The 16,557-nt window shown below is 46.9% G+C and overlaps 1 protein-coding gene across 5 annotated transcripts in view; it reads left to right on the forward strand.

Moving 5' to 3' along the window:
* Positions 1-15,791, forward strand: part of LOC142572856 (phospholipid-transporting ATPase ABCA3-like) — a 111,249-nt gene extending 95,458 nt beyond the window's left edge. For all 5 annotated transcript variants that reach the window (XM_075682260.1, XM_075682261.1, XM_075682262.1 and 2 more), the window contains 4 exons: positions 5,711-5,892; positions 13,760-13,933; positions 14,809-15,031; positions 15,528-15,791. In XM_075682260.1, the coding sequence (XP_075538375.1) occupies positions 5,711-5,892; positions 13,760-13,933; positions 14,809-15,031; positions 15,528-15,764 (816 nt within the window). In that variant the 3' untranslated portion in view covers positions 15,765-15,791. The remainder of the gene's footprint in view (positions 1-5,710; positions 5,893-13,759; positions 13,934-14,808; positions 15,032-15,527) is intronic.
* The last annotated feature ends 766 nt before the right edge of the window (positions 15,792-16,557 follow it).

Raw genomic sequence — 16,557 nt, forward strand, 5'->3', positions numbered from 1 at the left:
GATCGACACATAATACGGTACCAAACCTCGCGTACGCCATCAAGAACGCTAACGAACTATGAAACGGGTCTACCTTAGTGGAGCCACATACACTGTAGAGGTTGCGTCAACCGCGGTTACGTACGTGTGGCATAGCGAAGATCCTCTTGATGCTCGGGCTCTCGATGCCCGCGTGATCATACCAACTGCTCTGCTGTGAGGCGCTATTTTTGTGCAAAGGAACTCAATGTTCAGACTGCGGTCGCAACGTTCGTAAAGCGCGTATTTGTCATATTGACCGAAGCTGGCGTCAGTATCACAATTGCTGCTAGTCACCTTGGAAATTGCATCATCATTATCAGCCTATTTTTATATCCAGTGCCAGGGTGCGAAGACCTCTCCCTGCGATCTCCAATTACCTATGTCTTGCGCTGGCTGATTCCAATTTGCGCCTCAATACTTGCTCATTTCATTACCCGACCTAATCTTTCTGCCGTCCTCTATTGCACTTCCTTTCCCTTGACACCCATTCGGTTACTCTAATGGCCTACCCGTTATCTACCGTACGCGTTGCATAGCGTGCCAAGCTCCAATATTTTTGCATACCTTATGTATATCATGTCGGCCAATCAAAAAAAAAAAAAGTTCGCCGACGGTTGCGATGCACCCTAATGCGGAATTTGAGAGCAGCTCTTCATGTGTTTGGAATTCCACAGGTTGTGTCGCTCATTGTTCAGAAAGAAAGCGCGAAACGGGAACACGTGTCTCGCGCGGGGCGCATTCTCATGCCCATTCTTTAGTGGCGGCGGTGGCGGCGCGGGCGAAGTAGCGCATGCGATGCGGGCCCCGAAGCTCAGGCCAGCGCTTTGTTTCCATATATGGCGTCGATGGACGCGCTCGCCCAACGCTCGCCGCATGCCTTAGTGGTGAAGTCATCGGCACACTACAGCACACGTTACTATGGCGCCATCTCGTAGTCTTGTGCTGTGCTCTGCTTTCCTCTCACCATTTGGCCATGCTCTCACCCTCCGCTTTCTGCCTCATGCGTTCACCGTAGCCTCCTCCTCCGCTTTCTTCCTTGCGGTGTTTTCGCTGTCGCCATCTTTCATCCCCCGCTGCGCTCCGCGTTCGCTCTTTCATCCTTAGCTGTGCTCGTTCGCTCGATTAAGCCGAGGGACGCCGACACCCAACGCATGAACGGGTGCCTAAAAGCTGCGCACTAATATGGCGAGGTCAACCGACGTCCAAAAAGTCTAGGAAGCGACAGAAAGAAGTAAAATGAGCAGCGCATACAGCCCAGCGTATACGCGTAAAATTCAACGCAAGTCGCTGCTCTCAAAAGTCCGCGACGCTTTTGATGGTCTGTCGATGGGACATTGCTATAGATTCCGGAAGTAATGTGACCGGAAATAAAATCAAGCGAGAATGCTGCGCTGATTGACCGTATCGTGCTCGCTGTACCTGTTTCTAATATAGAACTAGTGGACTTCTCAACAGATACGCTCTCGTCCGCCGCGACAGATGCGCGTTTGACTACTGCAATCCGAACAAAATACTTACTTTCCTTGCGTTTGAACTTAGGTTTCTTGCCGTTTCTTGCGTCTCCAATCCGAGCGGAGCTTAAGCGGCGTGACACGTTTATAAGCGGGAGGATCGCGTCTGAGGCACCTGACGCCTTCGTTGCCGAACGGCCGAGCTGCGAAAAAAAAAATCTCTTCGCCTACTCTGCCGCGATGTACTCAGTGCGTGCGCATTGTTGACAGACGTTTGGAATGTGGACATATCTGTATAAGCTGCAGTCTAACTTCGAAACTAAAACTACAAGTGCGTATGCTGCCACCGTCAAATCGGAGCTCGTTCTTTTTCAGTGCGTGAACGTTATAGCGCCACTTTCGTCGGAAGTGTGTCCGTCGGTGTGGAACGCGTGACACGATGCTCTCCATAGCTATACATGGCGTCCTATAGGAGTATATATAACAATGCCGTCCGACTGCGTACGACTAGTCGGATTTGCGGTATATATATATATATATATATATATATATATATATATATATATATATATATATATATATATATATATATATATATATATATATATATATATCGCAAATCCGAGCAGTCGTACGTAGTCGGAAGGCGTGAAGGCAGGAACGTAGTAAAAGAAAACACTATATATATATATATATATATATATATATATATATATATATATATATATAGAAAGTTACCAGATTAACTTGGACAACGAGACCATCTCCGAACTGACCAAGTACATCAACGATTGCTGGACTCGAGGATGCATCCCTGACCAGTGGAAAAGAGCAAAAATGGTGCTCATCCCCAAACCAGGGAAACCCCCAGATCTGGCCAACCTTCGACCAATATCCCTTACATCGTGCGTCGGCAAGTTGATGGAGCACGCCTTCCTCACCCGTATCAACGCACACTTTTGGACGACGTGGATGCGTATCCAGACACCATGCTCGGATTTCGAGCTCATCTCTCCACGCAGGATGCAATGTTGCAAATCAAGCACCAGATACTCCACAACAAGACAAGAGGTACCAGGGCCATTCTAGGATTAGACCTCAAGAAACCCTTCGACAATGCAGCTCACGCAGCCATACTACGCAGCATTGCCGCACTCAATCTAGAAAACCGAGCGTACAGCTATGTTAAGGATTTCCTCACAAACAGGAAAGTATCCGTAACGCTGGGCAAACTCGCATCCGAAGACAAGAACATAGGCAGCGTCGGCACCCCGCAAGGCTCGGTCATCTCGCCGATGCTCTTTAAACTCATTATGATCGGCCTCCCCGAGCACCTCAACGCCATCGAGGGAGTGCATCACACAATATACGCGGACGACGTTACGATCTGGGTGTCCGAGGGTAGCGACGAAGAAATCGAACAGCGATTACAGACCGCGGTCGAGGTGGTGGAGGAGTACCTCGTCGGAACCGGTCTCGTCTGCTCACCAGAAAAATCGGAACTCCTCCTCTACCGCCCGACGCTTAGGGGAAGACCCCCCAAGGCTTACATCCAGCATGCTGCATACGAAGAAATTTGCATACGCACCAAAGACGGACAAGAAATACCCAGGGTGAAGCAGATTAAGGTGCTCGGACACATCATAGAATCGAACGGCAACAACGGAGAAACGGTCAAGCATTTGGAGACTAAGATCACGAACACGATGAGGCTCATCAGAAGAATCACCAACAGACATCAGGGTATGAGGGAGGCCAACGTCGTCAGACTCATACACTCCTTCGTTATTAGCCACATTACCTATGTGGCCGCCTACCACAACTGGTACGCGGCCGAATATGCCAAACTGAACACCCTCATTAGAAGAGCACACAAGATGGCACTGGGCCTTCCAAACAGCACCAGCACGGAACTGCTGCTACAGCTGGGCGTCCACAACACGCTTGAAGTGTTAATTGAAGCACACCAAATCTCGCAACTCGAAAGACTAGCGAAGACATGAACGGGCAGGAGTATCCTGGACAAACTCGGGATAAGTTATCACAAGCAGCACGGCGACAAGACATCCCTTCCAAGCGCGATCAGGGAAAAGCTGCAGGTGGCTAATATACCCAAGAACATGAGCCCCGAATTCAATCAGGGTCGAAGAGAGAGTAGAGCCAAGGCTTCAAGCCTTCGGTAGGGACAAGGAAGCGCTGTACGTAGACGCGGCAGAATACGAGGATCGACGTTCTTTTGCGGTGGCCGTCCTCAATACCGAGAAACAATTGGTGAGTTGTTGTAGCATACGTGTAAAAAACCCCGAGGTAGCGGAAGAGGTGGCGATAGCCCTAGCCATCGTTAACCCCAGTTGTAGATACGTAATCAGTGACTCGCAGACGGTGGTTAGAAACTATGCACAAGGCAGAATTTCGCCGAAGGCTGAGGCTATACTCAAAGCCAACGCGAACTATGTCACCTCCGAGGAGATGGAGGAACGCCACATTATATGGTTCCCGGCTCACACGTCCTCCGACACCCCCGTACCCAACCTCAACGAGGAGGTCCACCGCGTAGCGCGAGGTCTCACGTTCCGCGCCCGAGAAGAAGGATCCTCTCTTGGGGTTGGAAATCCAACGGAGGCATGGACAGAGAGGGACAGAATGACGAGATACTGTGATATTACAAAATTTTATGAAAACTCAAGGCGGGTTTATCCGCCCCCTAACCCCAAACTCGACAGGGCCCAAGCGGTAGACTGGCGGCAGCTACAAACAAAGACCTTCCCCAACCCCGTCCATCTCAGGAGGATATATCCGGACATCTACTCAGATGATAACTGCAAGCTATGCAGCAGGGCTCACGCAACTCTTAGACACATTCTCTGGGAATGTGACGTTATATGCGAAGAAAATGCAGTTTCCCCAGATGAAGCTGCGGCGCGATGGACGGCCACGTTGCGCAGCTCAAACCTCGAAAATCAACTATGGGCCATCCAGCAAGCCCGTGAGGCGGCGAGGCGACAGGATCTCCGGACCTCCTCGGGGGTGGCCTAGGCCCAGGCCACGAATTTGCCGGATTGTTAATAAAGTTCTTACCACCACCACCACCTGCCTCGTATTTGCACGTCGCGGAAGCTACTCGGGGAAACAAGGAAAAAAGAAAAGAGTGAAAGGTACTTTGTACTGAATCATCTGCTGAATTAAAAGCATATCAGCCTGCGAAGCTGTCAGCTGTGACATAGTGCCAATAGCGAGTTTTGTGTCGTAAAAGTCTGTGGCATGAACACGAAAACATTTAATTATGTATTTGTAACTGCTACTTGTAAATAGCACTGTACAATAACGTAAACAACAATGCATGATCACATTGATTTTACAGGGCTACGTAAATTTTACGGTATTTTGCGGTGAAAGGCTTGCATATTATCACAGTTCAAGCCCTGTGAATTTCATAGTAATATTACTGTGAAATTTATCACAGGCTGTAAAAGGAAAAAAAACTCCATGGTGTACTTTTTACAGGAAAAGCTAAGGCAGCCAAATATGACGGACAAATTCCTGTTAATGTAACAGTCCTTTTCTTACAGCGTGGGGCAAAAAGTACAATTCTAACTCATGATCTAAATTACTCGATGACGCTGCCCTTGCTTCTAGGAGAAATCAAGATGCTTAATTGAATAACTACCATAGTTACACTATATAAATTTTTAATTTGTTACTTTACGGCACATACTTCAATTTATGAATTAATTGGAACACAACAGTGATTGGAACGCCTACGCATTTCGTCGGACACATGAAAACTAACATCTCGGAAGTGGCGTGGTCCTTAACATTCGTTCCAAGTCGATATGCCTGCGTACTCAGTAGCCACAATCCATCGATCTAAATATGCGTTTTCCAAATATGTGCTTTAATTAAAATATTAGTTTTTAATATAGTTTATGTAATGATCGCCTCATCGAGTAACTTAGATAAAAAAATTATGATTGCGCTATATGCCACAGGCATGTTTTTTTAATTGGCGTGGCAAAAAAAAAATACCCTGCATATTGACTATATATATGAGCGTTTTGAAAGAATGCTTAGACACTATCTGATAAATCCTACTAGGGAGCTTCTGCGGCTTTCTTTTTTCTTTCAGCATTTGACCATGTTGCAGCGATGTATACATACGGACGCAACGCATACTTTTCCCTCATCAATATTTCAAGCAGTGTCGTGACAAAGTGTGAAAGCAATGTCACACCTCGCAGTTCCGTCGCTACCTGGGCTACTGTCCGCAGCGCGATGGACTTTTAGACTTGCTGACTGGCGTGGAGACCCTGATCTTGTACACCCGGCTGCGTGGCATCCCACTCACCCAGGAGTACCTCAACACGCTGCTCTCTATTTTTCACCTGGAGGACATCGCTGACCAGCTTGTGGCGAGATACAGGTGCGCTTAACTAACAGCCTTAGTCTTCATTCATTTGTATATATCGTGAATCTAGGTGACAACTTGGCAAAAAAGAAGGGAAGGCAGGAATAAAAAAAAGAAGTCGTGCAGGAATTCTGAGTATCATACACTAATGCGTGAGCATTCCGTGGCTCGGTTGTTACTTTGCTTTTGCTTACTTGCTTTTCCGAGCTTGTGCGTGTCTACACATCGCTTTTCTGGCACCAAAGAAACAGACTCCGTGTACTGAATGGTGCGGAGATGAGTTGCCAGAAAGCTGCATGGCTCCTTCGACGCGATCGTATCAACTCGGCTGCAACGCCTTCACAATCGGTTTCACGACAGGTGCTTCTTTTTACAGCGAAGCTTTATACCTCTACCGCCCAAGTAAATTTTCGTGTCGTAAGAAAAAAACTCCCCATGCGTTGGCCGATCCCGGATACAGTGCAATGCCGGGCCGACCCGTGAAAGGCGTTAAGCATTCCCCCTATGTAGGCCGATCCCGAGGACAGTGCAATACCTGCTCGACCCACGGCGGAGGTGAAGCTGGCATTAAGCACTCCCCGTGCGTAGGCCGATCCCGAAGACAGTGCAATGCCGGGTCGATCCGCGGCGGACGTGAAGCAGCCGTTAAACGCTCCCCATGCATGGGCCGACCCCGAAAATAGTGCAATACCGGCTTGATCCGCCGTGGAGTTGAAGCAGGCGTTAAGCACTCCCGATACGTGGGCCGATCCCGTAGATAGTGCAATGCCGGGCCGACCCCCGGTGGAGGTACAGTTCGCCATTAGGGGGCTCACATACTCAGCTTCGCTGGTCATCGTTCTTGACAGAGTGGAAGGGCACTGAGTTTTTTCCTAATTGTATTTTATCTTTTTCCTTTTTATGAACTTGGCGCGGAGACGAAGACGCTACCAATATTTTTTTAACGTCATGAATAATTTATCATCATCATCAGCAGCAGCAGCAGCAGCAGCAGCAGCATGTACCGATCAGTTATTCTTTTAGTCAGCAGCCGCACAGCAGGCTTCTCTGCAGACGTTGTTGTAATACGGGAAAGTAACCTTTCAAGGCGGCCTGACCAGAACGGTTTTCTCTCTGTTAAATTTTTTTAGTTACAATTGTTCCTTATCGCTCATAATGCTAATATTCATCTATCACACTATTATAATGACTAAGTGTCGTAACTTTGCATATTATGCATTTTTGTGCACATGCAAGGAATTATGCTTTTCACGTGACAGACGGCTGTTGCTGGGATACTCGCCAAGGAATGCTTATGGATTAAGAATGAGTTCTCACTGAGCCCACAATAGAATCACAAAATAGAAAGTTTGTCATCCACCCGATAGTAGCCGAAACAAAACAGGACATACAGACGTGTTTTGTATAGGGACAAACTAAAAGCTTAGCAGCTAAAAAATTTCGCCGATGATTACGATACTCCCTAATGCGAAATTTGAGCGCAGCTCTATATGTGTTTCCGTATGTTTCCAAAGTCTCGTGCGGCACGTTGCAGACGGAGCGAAGAGTGGTACGACTGCCTCGCTAGTCTGGAAGTCGCGAGAGGCAGCGCGTGAGTGACGTGTGGGCGTGTTCATAGCAGCCGCCGCCGAAAGTCCTCCCAGATGGCGCGCACTCCTCTGGCGCCATCTCGTAGCCATCGCCGCCGCATTGCGATTTCATTCTCATCTTTTCGCCCTACCCCACTCCTCCCTTTTCCACCTCGTGGTTCCGCTGCACCCTCCTCCTCGGCTTTCTTCATCACGTTTTTCGTAACCCCACTGCCCTCCGCGTTCGCTGTCATCTTTCGCTGTGCTCGTTCGCTCGGTTACGCCGACGCTTGCCGGAGCAACGGGCGCAACAAAAAAAGAAACTGCAACTTGCTCTGGGCACGGAAGGCGGGACCAATGTCTGTCCCAGGCAATCGCCCTTCCGTCTGAGCTAACCAAGAGGCTAGCAGATCACAAAGCGAGGCTGAATTAATCGTTAACTCGAAGCGCAGGAACACAAGACATTGCAAGTCAGTGCTGCGGAAGCCCAAAATAAGAAGGGAGAAAATTCGCTATAGCGCTATAACTAGTCTCAAAACCCAAAGCGCTAAGAGAAAACTATACAGTCGCAGCTGCTCATGTTGGAATCTGGTTTCACTTTAAGAACACCAGTTTTGGCAGGGCGTGAAAAATTGGCATGCTGCAGCGCAAACTGAAGTCATTCAATGATGTAATCAAAATAAAAATTAGAATATAGCAGCCTTTCACCCAAGGTAAAAAAAAGATCACAGTAATGAAGCTATATGCTTTATAATGACGCATATAACCTCAGTCTCCCCGGTGTGATCTGAACGAGTTTTAAACTCGCAACCGGTCCCGAAGAAACAAGACATGTTTAAATACAGGTGTTATTGCCGCCTAACTTAGGTATTCGCGAAAAAGATAGAACCAGAGTTTGTTTAGAAGATATAATTAAATGCGGTCGTTTTTGCTGTCCCTTTCTGTTGCTCGGTTCTCGCTCAAGTTTCTGTACAAGATTGAATTTTGACCTTGATTTTTTAATACTACCTTAGTTTCTTTGCTTAGTCTGTTCTAAAAAAAAAGTACTATAGTTGTCCATGCAGTGACGTGCGTTTCACCCTTAAAAACATTAAAAAAACGTTTGGCGCTTACAACTCCTTTGATGTGGTTCAAGTTTCCCGGCAAAGCTATATTTTATAGTTCGAGTCCTTCAAGATAACACTTAGTACTGTCACTAGCATTGTATATTTCAATAAAAAAATGGAAAGGCACCTTCATCTAGACCCCTCGACGTTAGTGGTGCTCAAAATATTAGGGCTCTGCCGCAACCTGTTAGCTTCCGTCGTCTTCTGTTCTGCAATCATCGCCTTCAAGATAATTTTCCACTATTCACTGAGGGTGGGGAGGAGGGGTTATGTAGACATCGCAAGGCGTGCAGACAAAACCAAATCTGCATTCTTTTCTTGACAAGTCGGGAAGTAACAGGTACTACACCTCATTGATTTTGACCCCGCACCTACGCAGATCTGTTGGGTAAAAAGGGTCATGGAAATTACTATATCGCGTTGCAGCTGCAACGCTTTAAGAGAATGACGCTGGCCATGATGATGAATCGCAGTACGAATAGCAGAAGGCGCTGGCTGTGTGAAAGCTGGTTGCATGGCAGCAACGTGGGCATACGAGGTCGGCGATGTTGGAGGTGTACAGCTCGCAGCGCAGGCCGTCGAGGAGAGTTCCTCTTTGGTGATGTCGCGCAGGCCAGGAACCGTAAATTGAGATTCACTGACGGGAGTATTGAGCAGGCCATGCGGTTGGAGCTCTTCGCGTATGAGAGCCCGAATCAGCATACGCAGGTCCGTATCCGGAGAAAGAAGTGCTTCACAGGCGTCTGGCTGTAAACGGATGGCCTGTAGGGCGTCCAGGAGTTGGGAAGTCACGATGAGATCGTCAACGGTAGTGCAATTCTTGATCGAAAGTGCGTTGAACACGACGTGTCCAGTGCCCTTTAGGATCTGACGAACGCGATCGCATTCTCTTATGGTGGAGTCAACACGGCGGCAGAGGGCGAGGACGTCTTCGGTATAAGAGGTGTATGTTTCGCCGGGAAGTTGCGTGCTTCCGTCGAGCTTTTTCTTGGCGACCTCAGAGCAGACGTTTGGGCTGCTGAAAATCTGCCAATGCTGGTGTCTCAACGCCACCCAGCCAGGCAAGGCGTTCTCGTGGTTAAGAAACCAAGTCTTGGCAACATCAGTGAGGTAGAGAGCTACCTTTTCTGCCGCGAAATTCGCAGCATGATCGCCAATGGCGTTTCGCCTGAGCACACTGAAGCCCTTAGGCGCATTGTCGAATCGTATCGAGTCATTTTCGACTTCGGTAATAAACCTTTGGGACAGATGTCCGTTCGAGGGCGAGCCGAGGATGGTGGCTCGAACTTGCACGCGCAAGGGAGAAAAGCGGGGAGAAAGGGCGCCGTCTTCCATCGCGCGCAACATCACGGGGGAGGAAGGGGCGCTCTACTCCTGCGGCAGCTGTGCATGGCGCGGCTGGGTGTGGCCGCGCTGGCCCTATATTGAAAGCGCTCTGCGATGAGCACAGAATCTAGATGCGCCGGGGGCTGATAGCTTCGTGTGCGCGGTGTTCTTGCTGCTTAGTTCGTGTTAAGGAGAGAGTCTGCACGAAGGTCTGTTCGCCTGCTGCTGCTGCCGTTCTTCCTCACGCCAGCGTTTTGACAGCGAGTGCCTGCAGTAATGTTTACGAATTTATGTAGCCAATAAAACTACTATCCTTAGTTCGTATAGCTGTGTAATTAATTACTATCGCAATCGATGGTTCGCATTTAGAGCGAAAGGGCGACTTTTTATCTATTCGCATGAATATACTGCAGGCCTGAAAATGGCCCGTGCAGGAGGGACATCAAGTAGGTTATATATCATTGTCATAAAAAAACAGTCCAAATTGAATAGTTATACAAAGATAACAAAGCAAACAAACATGCTTAGAAAGCCGCAAACAAATGCTGAGTTTCTTCTAAAGCTTTGTGCAATAAGGCGATAAATAAACATCCTAGGTCGATACAAAAACATTTTAACCATAACAACCTGAGACCTAGTATGTTCAATTGAGTCTGCCGTGTAGTGTCGTCAGATGTAAACTGCTCCATTCACAGGTGGTGCAAGGGGGGCATTATTTAAAATAATTGATTTTGGTGCAGAGTAATGATTCTGTAATCTGATCGTCGTCGTCATCTTTTCATACACCGGAGAGTTGCTTTTTGGTCAATGGGAATAACTGTTCTGCAGCGTTATTGAACAATCTAGGCCATAGAATTTGATGTTAATACAAAATACCTGCGAGAACAAAAGAGCCGGTAAACGTACAACTTCATAAAGGAACACTGACGAATTGCGATTATATGCTGAAGTTTGTAAGGCACCGTCTAAAATGCATGTTATCGCAAGAATTTGTCGACTTGATTCATTATGAAGGAGCTATAAGAAACTGAAATGTCAGGCCGCCATTCTTGCCAGAAGGTGAGTTCTACTGCTAACGTAATCACTTTGTTTTTGTTTTTACTACTGTCCTCAAGCGACATTCTTTTCCTGCCCTCTTCAATATGCTGCAGTCATGGGACCATGTCATCTTTCCGTCTCCAACTTCGCATTTTCTTTTCTTCGTGTTTCTGCTGCGCGTCGCACTACCAGTGTTGGCATTGCACATTCTGCATTGGATGATTTACCGAAGCCGCGTGTTATAATCGCTGACGTTGCAGGTAGGCAGTGCGTCTGGCGTCGAGGGCTTTATGCTGCGTGTGTGTGACCTTGACTCTCTGGCTGGAAGCGGAACCGTCTGGAGAGGAAAGGCGCGCGGGCTTACGTTCGAAGTTTCAACTGTTTTCGCACAGTCTTTTTGCCATGTCCTAACCTGGTAAGACGCAAAAGCAGAGATATCACTTGGAATGTTTCTAATTGGGGTTCTACGTGCCAAAACCACTTTCTGATAATGAGGCACGCCGTAGTGGAGGACTCCGGAAATTTTGAGCACCTGGGGTTCCTTAATGTACCTAAATCTAAGTACACGGGTGTTTTCGCATTTCGCCCCCATCGAAATGCGGCCGCCGCGGCCGGGATTGATCCCGTGACCTCGTGCTCAGCAGCCCAACAGCATAGCCACTGAGAAACCACGGCGGGTCAATCACACACATGGAATTTCGCGCACTCTTCTTCGCGGGGAAGCGCTCCTTTCGATCGGAGAATTAAGGTCACATGCATAAATGTCCCCACTTGAGAGGTGTTGCTTGCCAACGTCATCAACAATATGGCACGTGTCTTCGGTAAATCACTAAATGCAAAACGTGAAAAAATTCCATTGGGAGTGTGCCCCTCAGCAGAAAGAGAAAGAAAAAAATGCGGGGCTTTGTGACGCAAAAGCCGAGCGGACATCCGGCTGGTATGGGAGAAAGCATGGTAGGTGTGCCCCTTGAGGACGCTAGTAGAGGAAAAGGGAGAGAGTGTATGATGGATTTGAATCCTGCCTCCTGACAGCATCGTGATGCGACATTGCAATTTCTCTTGTCTGCTCTAATAATAAACCAATTTTGAATATTCTTGCAGCAAAATGCTCAGAAGACAGTTATTTACAATCTAGAGGGTATTTATTATCAACATTTCTTGTATTGCCTGGGGAGGGACGTCTTAAGGGTACAACATGTGTGTGTGTTTGTGTGTGTGTGTGTGTGTGTGTGTGTGTGTGTGTGTGTGTGTGTGTGTGTGTGTGTGTGTGTGCGTGCGTGCGTGCGTGTGTGCGTGCGTGCGTGTGTGTGTGTGTGTGTGTGTGCGTGTGCGTGTGCGTGTGTGTGGGTGTGGGTGTGTGTGTGTGTGTGTGTGTGTGTGTGTGTGTGTGTGTGTGTGTGTGTGTGTGTGTGTGTGTGTGTAAAGCGTTTTATTTAAGAATGCACAACAAGAAATGCAATCTTGATGCGAAATTTGAACAAGGAAAAGCAGCAGTAAGCTGAAAAATGTTTTTCTTCTATAACTGTTCCAAAAAATGCAGTGGTCTGTACATTGCCTTTTACGAAAATTGGTTTCGCCGCGTATTCCAGCGTTTGTACTTCATTAATGGTTTGCGTGTTTTCACGCAGAACTGGCTTATGACCGAGTGCGTTGACCGCGTTGAACATTTCTAAGGCAACTAGTGTCGGATCCGATGCCTTTACACTTTCGAGAGTTGTTGCACATTTTTCCCCCATCAAATAAACTTCTCTTAGTTTTCCTATTCGCGTGTTCGCGCTCTTTTACTGAAAGTTCTCCACCTTTCTGCCGTTAAAGAAGTTCCTCCCTTCCGTCACCAGTAAATTTGTTGTTTTACCGAAGCGCCCAATTTCCAAGGAAGCGAAGCATTGGCGACATTGTATAGCACTGGAATGTCGTTTATCTGTTGTCATTTCTGCGACCGCTTCTTTACCCACTACCTAAAACTGGTTATGGTAACAGTTAAAATGGGGTGCTTACTAAGAACGATGACAGAGGGAGCAGCGAACTGGGAAGCAGGTGTCCCATCAAACGTCTCCATTTCCTGACCATTCGTCAGCGTGATAACATTCTCATGGCGTGATCTTCGGTGCCAAAGCAATGTAGCCGAATATTATTTGTTACAACACCGAGATCAAAATGGCTTAGTACACAGCCGATGGGCATTGTTCTTCTGACATGCATTTTAGCGCATACCCATATAGCGTGCTGAACATCGTGCTATCGCCTGTATGCTGTACGAAAAAGAAAGGAAAAGACCACGACTAGAAGAATAAGACCAGTTACTCTTCACAGCCCGCGATACTGTGTATAGAGCGCACCCTTTGTAACCAAATCTAGTAAGTAAAACAGATTCCTTCATGAACTATACGTGCCTTCTTGTACAATTTCTGAAGGTGGTAGGCCACTATACTGCGTAAGTTTAAAACAGAAATAAGCCAGTGCGTGAAATATATTAGGACCTTCACAATTGCATGTTTTTGTGGTTGTTTATAGCTGCAAAAAGGCAGCGTGTCGGTCGGATAACTTGGGTAGCTGCTTCTATGTGTTGCCACATAATTCCCGCTTTCGATCTAATCTTGTTTCTGGCACAAAACACCGTAAGCTCAGTTTCAGCCACGTGGCCTTTGCGCTATATAGTTCGCTCGCTGAATTTCCAAAAAAAAAAAAAAACCCAATGGCAGGTGACACAGTTGATTTGATCTATTTGACTGTGAACAATTTTCCGCGTAGCCATGCTACGTCTGCACAGCAATACAAGTGCCACTCGAAACTTCCGGAACGAGAGGGTTATGTGTACGCGCTGTGCGCGCGCATATTTTGCAGTGCCGGCAACCGGCGCAAGCTGTCCATGTGCATCTCGATGATCGGCATGCCTAACGTGCTGCTCCTGGACGAACCCTACGCCGGCGTTGGGACCACATCGCGGAAGCGCATCGTGAATTACCTCAGCGCACTCCAGCGTGTGGCCAAGATGTCCATCGTGCTGACCTCGCACAGGTAGGTGCCGTTTGTTCTTCAGTCCTTTTTTTTCACTTTCTGAGCGCATGTCCACGTGGCATAAGACAAGCGTGTGATGGATTTTTATTAACGCTTGTAACAACTTGACATAAACTGCGCTCAGCTAAGCACTATATAGAGAACACGAAACAGGCCAGCGGTCAAATTTCCGAATACAGCGATTAAACGCAAGCATCACGAAATATAGTGGGAACAATATCCTACTGTAAAATATTCAAGCTTCTAGTGGTTGTACAGAAAGATGCAAAGCAGTTAATCCTCAAGAGAATTTCGTGAACCATTAAACGATTACTGTGGCCTCACAGCAATAAGAACTAGAATTGTTGGACTCACACTTGAAGTGAAAAGGGAGCTGTTGAGAGAGTGCACGTGAGGAGAGATAACTATGATAGCAGCGAGCATTGTCTGGGATCATCGAATAAAATGACCTGCTAGAGTCTGTTCATATGTAAGCATAGGTCATAGCCAGACTCCAGAACATTCTTAGTTGTTGACGTCGCTTCGAGAATGTATTATTGCGCCCGCTATTTGCGTACAATCAGAATACAATAATCCTAACCTTGCTATTGAAGCAACAATAGCAACAAATAAAAACGTTTAGCCAGCCAGGGAGTATTGCACAACCAAGGGGAACCCCTTAATATTACTGTATTAGAGCTCCTTAATATAATTACATAAGGTTAAGTAGACTGGAGGCGCGCACAAAGGGACAACAGAAAAAAACACGGGAAATAACATTGATAACCGATTTTACTCCATCATTGTTATGAACTTCACCTGTTGAATTTATTCGTGAGATAATCGAAAAATGAGGAAACTAATTTATGTCTCTTTTCCTCGATGTGAATGCCCAGCCTTGCGGACGTGGAGTTTCTCTGCAACCGCATCGCCATCCTGGGGAAGGGAAAGCTGCAATGCCTCGGCTCGGTGGCGCACCTCAAGGATAAGTTCGGCAAGGGTTACACCATCACGGTGAAGACGTACCCGGATAAGAAGGAAGACATACTCTACCATCAAGACGTGGCACATGCCGTGCTCAAGAACTTCCGCGATGCGGAGCTCGTCCACAGCTTCGAGGTGAGGATATATATATATATATATATATATATATATATATATATATATATATATATATATATATATTCCTCAAAGATATATGCACTTATCATCATAGAGGCTGCATTCAACTGCGAACGTTATTGGTGTGTCTAGGTATGACGATGGCATTCCTTCGTACTGGGTCTTTATTAATTACTTCATTGATCTGTTGGGGAGTCAAAACCATCATTTCAACAATGGCCCGCGGGTGTACCCATTTGGTCATTCAGGCGCTGCCGAAGATCAGGACCTCGGCCATCGTGCACTTTTTCAACAATCGTCGTTAAACATAGCGCGTTGCATGAAACTACAAAATTCCCGGAACAAAAAAAAATTAAATTGCCAAACTGCTATAGGTGACCTCGCTATAGGTGACCTATAGGTGACCTATAGGTGACGCAATATATTGATTATAAATTTGACTTCCTTGCATCACTCGGCAAGAGATAACAATAACATTTTTGCTCGCGTACAGGGCTTGCTCGAGTTCCGGATGTCCCGAATCCAAATGCTGTGGAGTGAAATGTTCACGCGCATGTCTCGCATCAAGAAACGCTTCAAGCTGCAAGACTTCTTCATCACAGACACGTCCTTGGAGCAGATATTCCTCAGCGTTACGCGGAAGGAGGCCAGTGAGGCAGCCGCCAAGGAAGCCGCCAAGGCGATCGAGCCTACGGCCAACCCACTTGCGACCACCATTGGGATATTATGAGTTGCTCAGTAAAGCTCATGCTCCCTACCTGGGCCTCGTCATGAACAACATAGGTTTTGATATAGTCGCCTATAGCATGCGGATTGAACATGAGTGCGGAGCAGCGATAGGGTTTTGCGCATAAAGAAAGCACAGACATAACGTTCTATATCGTTTGTATTCACTGTCTCGACGAGGTAGACCAATCGCCACGTTTTATTTACTGCAACGCTTAAATTGCTGCGTCATCTTGAGGAAAGCGGTGGTCCAGCATATAGTACTTCAATTAACGTATCTTGTCACTTGCGTCGAGGTTCTTGCGCAGCTCAAGGCTAGTATGGAGCTTACCACTGCGGCATCCCTCATAGGCATCTTCAAGGCGTTCGTCCATTGACTTTTGCTTCTTGCTTCATTCAAGATTGCCACTTTTTAGTAAAAGCTGTGCTGAAAGCGAACATATCGGCATCTGCAACAGGAGCTGCGTAATAACTCTACCCTATGTCCTTTCATGTAGGTAGATCGGCTTTGCATGGGATGTCGTAGTGTGGAACAATATTGCCAGCCCCATTCCTGGACAATTTTTCTAACCAATTTTTGGCTATATTTTCTGGCACGTAAAGATAAGTTCAATTTATTCTCCTAAATATTGGTAAGGCAGAATGTGCAGGAATGAAACGGCCGAATAATAATCGACCTTAGCATTGTCTTTAACGTCGTACTCCTTTCTGCATACACCTTTTTTAACTATTCTTGTCCCGTCAACCTGCAAACATCGCCTTCGTCCTCGTGACATAATGCGCCGATGTTTCACAAT

Source organism: Dermacentor variabilis, chromosome 2, assembly GCF_050947875.1.
Source record: "Dermacentor variabilis isolate Ectoservices chromosome 2, ASM5094787v1, whole genome shotgun sequence".
Lineage (NCBI taxonomy): Eukaryota > Metazoa > Arthropoda > Arachnida > Ixodida > Ixodidae > Dermacentor > Dermacentor variabilis.